At 41.2% G+C, this 10,734-nt stretch overlaps 1 protein-coding gene across 1 annotated transcript; it reads right to left on the reverse strand.

The window, feature by feature from the left end:
• Window positions 1–1,563: 1,563 nt before the first annotated feature.
• SPRYD7 (SPRY domain containing 7) lies at window positions 1,564–10,730 on the reverse strand. Its single transcript, XM_058853832.1, has 5 exons — window positions 10,590–10,730; window positions 9,255–9,371; window positions 6,185–6,351; window positions 4,459–4,561; window positions 1,564–1,981 (listed from the first exon to the last, which is right to left on the reverse strand). Exons 1-5 carry the CDS (start codon window positions 10,693–10,695, stop codon window positions 1,884–1,886), a joined length of 591 nt encoding a protein of 196 aa, XP_058709815.1. The 5' UTR covers window positions 10,696–10,730; the 3' UTR covers window positions 1,564–1,883.
• Between the last annotated feature and the right edge of the window lie 4 nt (window positions 10,731–10,734).

Raw genomic sequence — 10,734 nt, forward strand, 5'->3', positions numbered from 1 at the left:
GATGAGAACATGAGAGAAACAGCCCCACAGACACCAAGGTCAGTGTAGGGGCAGGAGGTGCTCCTGGCACCGGAGCAATTCCCCTGCAGCCCCTGGTGCAGCCCATGGTGAGGCAGCTGTGCCCTGTGCAGCCCGTGGGGATCCAAGGGGGAGCAGAAATACAGCCTGTGAAGGACCCCACCCAGAGCACATAGATGCCTGAAGGAGGCTGTGACCCAGAACAGGTCCCATGGGGACCCATGCTGGAGCTGTCTGTTCCTGAAGGACTGCATCCAGTGCAAGGGATCAATGCTGGAGCAAGTCATGAAGAACTGCAGCCTATGGAAAGGACTCACATTGGAGAAGTTCTGGAGAACCGCCTCCCAAGGGAGGGGCCCATGCTGGAACAGGGAATGTGAGGAGGCAATCCCCTGAGGAAAAAGAAGCAGCAGAGACAACATGCGAGGAACTGAGCACAGCCCCCATTCCTTGTCCCTCTGCGCTGCTGGGGGAATGAGGTAGAGCAAATTGGGAAAAAATTTAAGCCCAGAAAGAAGGGAGGGGTGGGGTGAAGGTGTTTCAGGATTTAGGTTTTATTTCTCATTACCCTACTCTGACCTAAGCAGATTTGAAAGGGAAATGATAAAATTGCACTCTGATCTCCCAAGGTTTACACCATAATGGCTGACAAGGTTGAAAATAGACTACCCAATACGGTCACGTGACGGCAAGGCTAAAAGGAAGGAAAACATAGGCCACAGAATTAAGACACGTGCAGTAAATCCTAAGGTGAAAGGCTTTGAGAAAGCTGTTTGTATTTGAAAATTTTAGAATAAGGTAATTTCTAAAAATATTTAAATAAAATCATTTATGAGAACATATTAATCCAGGAAAAGCCAAAACCAAAACACAAATATTCAGTATGAAGATATTTTTTTACAATAAAAATTCTTCTAGGAAGTATGTTAAATATGACAGGAGGGGAAAAAATAGCATCTCACAACATATATTCAAGGGCATCACATTTTAGAACAATGTCTTAGCCATTTATAAATGATTCACAAAGAAATTAAATATGCTATTCCATAAGAGAATAATCTAATTTACAGTTGAGATGTAAGGCTTCACCACAACATCTCATACCCTTCACCTGGATCTTTGCTTACCCAAGTTGAATGATCTGTACTTACCCTCTAACAGAGCATGATGGTCCTCAAACACACAGGTAGTGTTCAGGTTTGCTTTTTAAAGTTCAACAAAAAAGTATTACTAGAAAATATTCTAAATTTTTTTGGTCACAATAAAAGCAAATGAAAAGCTAGAAGAAACAGATAAGTTGTATTTGCTGGTCTAAATTTGAGGGAATGGATTAACCTACACCTTGCCAAAATAAAAGGATCCAGCTGCTAGTTATGCCATTGTATTATCAGTCATTGCGCACAACTGGGACACCACAAGTCCAAATCACAGACTAGAAACACAGTGTATCTTTTAAAGAAATTACATTATTTCTGTGAGAAAAAGGCTGGGGGAAAAAGTCATGAGAACTACCCGTCTCCATAGCTATCATATGCATAAGAACTATTTGCCTTACAGAGCTCCAGTTTATTCAAAATACTGAATGTAATACTGACAACAGCAAAATCTCTTAGTCTTCTTATGCGTCAAGTACAAATCAGAGAAAAACCCTGCCCCAAAACACTCATTTTCAACCACAAAACAATGCCAGAAAACTCTTATTTGCAACACATTTACCTGGTGTTGCAGTTAACATATTTATTCTGCAGACAACAGTCACAAGTACTTACTAAAAATACAGATATGTTTCCTAAAAATAAAGTGAGGCTTCAAGATGACAAAGCTTTTGTAACAGTGCAGGGTGCAAATTCTCAGTATGAAGACATTCAGAAGATTTGCTGCTCAAAGAGGATCTTTTCAAACCCGGGTGGAGGTGTATGATAAAATTCACTGAACTGACAATCCAGAATGGCACTGTCATCAACTGCAGAAGAAAACCAAAAAGAAGGAATTAGAGAAGAAACACAGTCTGATCCTCTTTTACACCATCTTAACAGACTGTGCTCAAACCACAAAGAATTTCTTCAGTACATCCATTACATATACAGAATTAAAAGAAATCTCTTCAATGAATTTGGTAAGGCCTTATGCCATGAGAACAAACCATCTCTCTTCTCTGCTATACTTGGTTAATGGCTCCTTGGTGAAGTCAATGAGAATGCCTAATTTCACTGGGAGTGTTAGCAGAGCTTCAGGCTATTGATTCCAAATTTTCTCCATTTCTCCAGAAATACACAGATTATGGTTGCTACCAGATAAACCTTGCAGGGATGTCACCTCTTCATGTGCATATTTTTCTGTTCCTCATTCTGCTGGAGTTTCAGCTGTCTACTGTGGATTTCTGGAGGTTTACAACGTTTCACATGTCTGCAGTGGTTGGTATCAAACCATCAGTTTTAGCATATGATCCAAAGAGAGCTTCTTGAAGCTGGAAGTTAATGTGGTTTTTTTACAGAGCTTCTTCCAGTTTTTGACTCCCTGCATAATCTACCCACCTGCAACAGCACTTTCAATGTAGAATGTAAAGAAGAAGCTGCTGAGTATTTTCAGAGCAGCACTTTTGTGTACTCCACTAGCAAACTGAAACACCCATCTAGTCAGAAAAGCAAGGTCTCTTTCAAAGACAACTTCTGAGATGAACCTGGCAGACTATCAACATTAGTTCAAAGAAGAAAAGCTTTATCTCTGTATTTTGGAATTTAGCTATCTCAGAGACAAGGTCAGAATTTTTCCCACGTAGGCTTTGTGAAAACTCCTATCAGTGTGTTTGTACAGTTCTCTAGCGCTTATGCAGTGTTTACGTCTTGCTTCCATGAAAGTGCCTAAGGTACAGCTGCTGTAGGGAATAACCTTTATGCCCATTTTTTTGTTTTATCTTCTCAAGCTTGACACTGTGCTTGCCTGATCTATCATGGTCCTTTTAAAAGGACCTTTTTTTACCTATAGTTCTATTCTGAATAGGGTAAATGTTTGAGAAACTCTCCTCTGTATGGTCAAATCCTTCCACAGGACTAAAAGTTCACGTTAAATTAAGGACACTTATAATTGAAGTTTATACCAAATAAGTAGTGTACAAAAACAACCTGCAGGCTTCAAGTTATAGCTATATGTAGGAGACATGGTAATTATGATGAAATTATGCCCACTTGTGGAAGAAGACAAAAAGAGCCAGGCAACAAAAGGTCACCGCATTCTCCAGGCACGGAACTTCTTTGGTCAGAGAAAAAAGATTAGCAGTCGGCTAACATGTCACCAAGTATTTTCTGAAAGCAACCTTCATTCTTCATGCTGTGTTAGACCCCTTCCAAAACAGGGGGAAGATGCAGCCACACAGCAACTCTTCTGCTGCTGTTCATGGAGACTCGGCACGAGGAGATCCCGCGGAGCTGCCACAGCATTTTAGCAGCGCCATCACGTGGCTGAAGGACACATCACAACTTGACCAGATAATACATCCCACCCTTATGGCTTGGAAGCAAGTAATTCACCAGCTACATTTATAGACTTCGAAGACTCTACAACACATCTGGAGTATTTTCTTCCTCTTCATAAAATTCCGTATCAATCAAAATGTATCAAGATATAAATGGGAATATGCCATGCCATTATGAACAGTTCATTAGGAACCCACCATGAAATTAAAAATTATCCTCATCACATAGCTAACAGTTGTGCTGAAGACCAAAATGATTTTGGCTACTACTTAGATGAGGCTCAGATAAATTGAACATGGAGTTCCTGGAGCAGATCCAGATGATGGTGACAAAGATGATGAGGGGAATGGAGCATCTCTCCTATGAGAGAAGGCTGAGGGAGCTAGGCCTGTTCAGTCTTGAAAAGAGATGACTGAGAAGGGACCTCGTCAATGTCTATGAGTAAGTGAAGAGGAGGTGCCAAGAGGGTGGATCCAGGCACTGCTTGGTGGTCCCAAGCAATAGGATGAGCAGCAGTGGGCAGAAACTGCACAGGAAGTTCAAGAAAATGCAAACAACAATTCTATTGCTATGTAACACTAAAGGCATTTATGATGTGAAATTAAAAGGCACAAGTATAAAGCTTCATAGATAAAACAGATTAACCAACAAGTCTGCCATCTGCTTCGTATTTTTTTTACCTGGCACTTTTAGACTGGGTGCAGCAACTCCTCAGCTTACTGAATGTGGATACTAAGCAGTTAGTAAGTAGTGCTTTTTTTCCTATTAAGCAGCATTAAAAGTTAGGCAAAAATATTATTTTGTAATTTCCTAGGTTTGCATTTTCATGTAATTAAGTGTTGTAGTTGCCAAGAATAGATGATTGATGTGTGTTCCATTTAAGTGAGAAGAATACAAAGCTCACAAAACAGAACTGGAATGAAAATATTTTCCATAATGTGAAGCAGTGTGAAAATCTCTGACTTACCATAGACCACTGGATAGACAGTCCCCCTGATTCCTGAAGCTGGACAGTGCATGTTCTTGCCATTTAAATATACATTTAATTCTACATGGTCATATGTAATGCCCTAAAAAGTACAGAAAATTAACATAAAAAAATAGCATCAACAAGTTTATATGCATAAGACTGCTACTTCACTTTAGCCACAGGCAGATTTTAACACCATTATGCAAACCACAGCATCCTAGACAAACTCACTTGACATATTCCTGCCAAGTTAGAAGTTAATAAAAGACCAGTAACATCCATATTTTCAAACACTCAGGATTCCTTAATGCCTGTTCAACTGAGATGCAGCACACTACTGCACAGTACGCTTTGCATCTTACTAAGTTTACAAAACAAATTTCTAAACTTCACCATGTTAAAAAAACGTAAGGTGTTCAACGATTTTGAGTATGAGGCGGTTTGAAATCTTCTTGTTTGTATCTTCTCACGGAAATAATATTTAATGATGCCATGAACCGAGTTCATCCTTCCATACCTCCAGATGGATACTTCTCTCAGTTCATTTACTCTGCTGGCAGCAACACACCATGGTTTCACACAAAATGCTATAAATATGCTGACCACAGAGCAGAAAGCAAACACTAACAAGATAGCAACTTAAGATTACTTATCTGCTAGCTAAAGGACTTTTCTCACTGCTTTGGTATGTCTGAGTGTGACAGTTTGGGTGCTCGTGCAGGACTTCAAAAATTAGTTTTCATGACAGAACAAAATAACTTGATGTTTATGGAAAAGGGGGAGTTAGCAGTAACACATCAGTTTGGGTTTTTTTGTTATTAGTTGAAGCTGTTCAGACCACACTAGTTCACCAAACCCTGAAACAGACTGCAACCCATCAAAAAACAGCTTCAGAAGGGGATTAAAAGAACAGAATTGTATCAGAGGGTAAAGGGTACAGATGTCACCCTTAGCTGTTTGGGGCTTCTAAAGATGGCATTTCTAACCATGGCTATAGATAGGCAAGTTACCCAGCATGAAAAAGTGGGGGTGATAAATGGTCTCAACTTCATTGCATTGCTGTCATTACTTTGGAAAATATGCAAGAGGACATGGAGAAAATGACAGTACTGAAAAAATACTTTGTTCAAAGTCACTTAAGGATGTTTTGAGAAACCTGAAATAATAAGGTACAAGAAAACGAAATTTTCTCTCAATCATTTTTCCAGTGAACATTACCCCCCTCCCCACTTAATATCCCCACAAACTACAAAAATTCAGCTAAAAATACCATTAATTTATCATCCAGGACCCATCCCTGCTCCCCTCTGTCCTTCTAATCATTAACCAGTTAGCTAAAGGATCTTGAGTTCAGCTGGGCATGGTGCATGGCCGTGTAATGCATTCCAGCACGTTGTTTGTTCAGGCAGGTCCCATCTCAAATAACGTAAGATCCTTGTGATGGGAGTTATCAGTCAGACAGATACTGCAACAGACCATCAGAAACTATTTCTCAAAGTCTGGCCAAGTCCATCCCTCATTAGGAACCTATCAATACCAAGAGTGAAGTTCACCCATATCCAGGCTGCTGATCCATTCAAAGTCAGACGGAATTTAAATCCCAGCACTTTCCAAACCAGGAGATGCAAACTGAACAATTTGACTTAAAACAGTCAGTTTGACCTTGAGTTGTAAATCAGAGACATTTGGGAACAAGTGAAGAAGAAAGCCTTAAGAAACTCACCACCACATCACCCTCCTGAGGAAGGCTGTTTGCTGGTAGCCTATTTTTCTCCTCGTTGTTATAGTAAAGAGCTCCATCATTTCTCATCACCAGGCTGTGGACATCTCGACCAAGTGGAATTTGATTCAAGTTTGCTTTCTGGGTTGCAACTCCAATACCCCAAATCCCTAAAATGTGACATTAACACAGTAAGAAAAAAAATATGTTATTTTGAAGACTGAAACAGGACAGATAAAGAATTTGTTTTTTAAATTAATGCCATGATGGTACTACCAGTAAATATCTCCTGGAAATATCAGAATTATTGTAGGTTAGCTCTGCTAGCTCTAGCAGCTGAGCACCATCCAGCCAGTCATTCTCTCCCCCCTCTAAGCCCCCATGGAATGGAGGAAGAGGAAGGAAAGAGTAAAACCTAGAAAACTTGCAGCTAAAAATAAAAATTGTTTTGTAAGTAAAGCAGAAGTGAAAGAAACAACAAAACTAAGTGATGCAATGGCAGTCACTAACCACCTCACATGGGTAGACAGATGACCAGTCAATTCCCAAGCAAAAGATGGCTAATCTCACTAAACCCCTTCCTGTCCTGAACAAGACAGGTGTTACATGGTATGGAGTATCTCTTTGGCTAGTTTGGGTCATCTACCTGGATATGTCCCCTCACAAGCTCTTATGCAACCCTAATTGTATTCACTTCAGGGGCAGAGTGAGAAACAGAGGTTTTGATGCTGTGCAAACCCTGCTCAGCAACAGCTAAAATACTGGCATGTTATCAGTATTGTTTTTTTATCAGTATTGCTTTGGTCACAAATCTAAAACATAGAATCATAGCAGCTGCTATGAAGATAATTAACTTCATCTTGATCAGACCCAGCACAAGCAGCCACAGCAGACTGAAGACAAACAGCATCTATCTTGAAAAAGAAGGATGCCTGAAAAAGAGAATTGTAACCACTCAGCTTAACTTTTATTCCCAGAAAAATATTGAAAACAAACTCTGAGACTGTAAGAGGATACAAAAAATAAATCCAACTAGCATGGATCTGTAAACAACAAATTTTCCTTTTTTGGCTAGTTAGACTAGTCTTGTGGAAGAAAAGAAAGTGTTAATATTATAGATCTTGATATTATTTTTGAAACTCATACAACACTGAAATAGTCAAATGATGAAAACATGGTCTAGACAGTTACAGAAATACAAAGGCACGAGTGGTTAGAAAACTATTCCAGGATTACTCATCAGTAGCACCCTGTCAAATCAAAAGAGATGACTCAAGTGGGGTTTGAGGTTTTGCATTGAATGCACAAGGTCAGATACTGTTCTGTATTCCCATCAATTAGTTGCATAACTTGACAATGTGTTGATTAAATGTGCTGCCAATCCCAGCCTGACAGGACTGCAAGCTCTTGAGAGGCCCCTTGAGTTTAAAGTGATCCTCACTAACTGGTTAGAAATAAAGAAAGTGCATCTGTTTTCACTAAATTATGAAGAAGAGCAGGTAAGTAAGAACACTTAGTGGCACAAGTACAGTAGTGGCTTGGTAACCAGTTCACAGACCACTGAGTGCGAGTGCACCCTACTGCTGTGGAAAACTTCTGGATGTGTGGCACGTATAAAAAAGACGAGGTCATCTACTGTTCCTGCAGCTGAAGCAGAGCATCCATTTTAAGCACTGTACCTCGAGAAAAATTAGACTGACTAGAGATATTGTAGAAAAAAAACATAAAACCAACCAAAAGTGTAAAAACTTCACCTATAAGGAGACAATGAAAAAAAACCCCAACAAACTGGGACTGTTTAGACTAGAAAAGACTAAAATGAGGCAAAAATGTAAGAAACTCATATTCAAAAGATGAAACTGTAGAATAATTTATTCTAATGCTAAGAGTGAAAAGGACAACAGTGTGATTCAACTTCAGAAAACTTTATAATGGTCAGGATGATCGCACAGATAACCTCTAATTGACTGTGCAGGGACACTTCTGGAAATCAAAGACTTACTTTATGTCTTCTAGAGTTCTCCTGCCTTGGAGCATGGGAATAGAGGAAAAAAGGCTCATAGGGACCGTGAGAGTTTATTTCCTGTGTTTCTCAAGTGTAAGAACAGGGATACGTATCTATGTGAATAGTGACCATGTATGAACACCACATGCAATGGCTTCTTCCCAACGTAAAGGCTAATAAAATTGCCAATTCAAGGTGGATATGGGCTTACATGTAGCTTAAAACTAACCAGCTAGCTGGACTGCAAGGTGTTGTGGGCAGATCTGTGTTCATGCTGCCTGCACTCCCACCCACCTGAAGGCAAACAACTCCTACCCAAAAAATTTCAGCATCAAGCTCCAGCTGGTAGATAAGGCCTGCCTCTGGACTAGCACTTTCCTTCTTCCTTCCCCACACACACTTAGAGAAAGCACAGCTTCATTTTCAGAGCATCTTCTAGCAGCTTTTAAAAGTACAGGCTGATTTTTCATGCTAGAATACAGGCAAGCCTGGAGTGCTCTCTTTGGTACTGAAGCTGACCATATTTGTAGGAGCAAAACAAAGGAACAAGGTGCTGAAAGGCTCCTCTGGATAAGGCAGTGTCAGAATAAGTGCTTCACACTTGATCTGAATAGCAAAGGGTAGCACAAGGAGCATTACCCTCCCTTGGGCAAACAGTGCCTGCTAAGAGCAAATAAGTGTAGACAAATAGATACAAATACCACTGGATAAACTACACTCCTTTAAAAATACTTCATAGCTACAGTATTTTATGGGGTCATAAACATTTATTGAGCAAAAATAATTTCTAAAATATGCCACCTGAAAAACATGGCTATAACAGCATACAAAACAATGTAGGGGCTTAGTATTTGCACTCCTCTAGTAACACACTTACTATTATTCTTAGTATTTTAGAGTAAAAATTTAAAAAAAGGAAAAAAAAAGAATTTCCTTTCACACAGTAACTTATAAATCTCTCTAATGTTCACAAGTTCAAGGATGCAATTAGAAAGATGCATATGCCAAGCATTTGAGATATTGCCACCAGCAGGCAAGTTTAAAATTGTATAATTTTTGCTGACTGACCTGTGGACTGGATTTTAAACTCGAAATAGCTCTTGTTCTGATGCAAAGGTGCATTGGCTAAGCAGCCTCCCGTGCCACATATTCTTCTGCCATTCTTAACAATGACGACATCTGTTCCTGCAAGAAAAAAAACCCCACAGAACTTCAAAACATTTTTAGAAATCTGAAAACAGCCTCAAAAGCCCTAAACATTGTGACCAGTTTTTGTTACCTCTGCCCCAAGTAAAAGCTTCATTAGTCTGTGAAAAATATGATGATGGGCCTTGCTTTGAAGCAAGAGAAGGAAGGTTGTTTACAGAGTAGTTAATCTTTCCACTAGGATATATTCATTTAAGATCTATAAGCTGATCTAATTTTCACCTCTTGGGCTTTACGGCACCATGCTGATTACAACCTTTGCTTAGCCACATCAGAAGCATAACTTACAATTTAGTCAGAAAGGGTTCACTGTGAGACCAAAGCCCTGAACTCTGTTCTCTAACATCGGAGAAAAAGCATTCTGCAACAAAAAGGAAAAGCATATCGGGTAGAAATGATTGATGGAATTGCAAGGCGTTTAGTTAGTCTCTGAAATAGTCCTTCTATTAGAAATGTGCCTGCCAATGCAGAGAGAAAAAAAATCCTCGGCTAAATTTTCCTTCTCCATTGGACGACTTCATCCTTAGGCACTGTTGTTGTCCTCCCAAGCACATGGGATGCTGTGGCTAACAATTATGCTCGATCACTGGACCATACCTATTCTTTCCCAGCCCTTTCCCCGCTCTGCTGCTGCTGGCCCTGAACCCTTCTCTCCCCAGCAAAGCCCAGGCACGGTTCTGTGGGTAGCTCAGGCTAAGGGTGATTCTCAAAAGAGCAGGACAAGACTGTATGGCCTGGCTCCTTCTTCATCTCTACTGCCCTGACTGGAGGTGGAGTCTCCGTCCCTGGAGATGCTTCAGGAAAGGCTGGACGTGGCACCTGGTTTGGCTGACATGGTGGTGTTGGGTCACAGGTTGGGTTCGATGACCTCAGAAGTCTTTCCCAATCTCAAAGATTCTGTGGTTCTGTGAACTCAGCCCCTCAGCTCAGAACCACCCCTGCCCACCCTGCTCACGACAGCCCCCCTCGGGCACCTCTCAACTCATTGTGCCGATCAACCGCACTTAAACCCGAACTGCTTTAAGCCATTTTTTAAACCAAGCTTCCTTATTTTTCTTTTCCCTTAAACTACCAATTCCTGCTAAAGAAGTAGCCCCAAAACGACTTTCCCAGCGGTTACCCGGTGCCGCGCCCCGGGGCTGCGGCCCTGCCCGCCGGGGAGCCGCCCGGCGGCAGCAGCGGCCCTGCCCCGCTCACCCATGCGCTGCGTGTCCAGGTGCACGGCCGGCATCTCCTTGAGCGGGATGTGCCCGGCGCCGCCATCCCGGCACCACGAGAAGCAGCAGAACACGGAGGCGGCCATGGCCGGCCGCACCCCCCGCACCGCGCAGGCGCAACGGCC

The sequence above is a fragment of the Poecile atricapillus genome, chromosome 1 (assembly GCF_030490865.1).
Source record: "Poecile atricapillus isolate bPoeAtr1 chromosome 1, bPoeAtr1.hap1, whole genome shotgun sequence".
NCBI lineage: Eukaryota > Metazoa > Chordata > Aves > Passeriformes > Paridae > Poecile > Poecile atricapillus.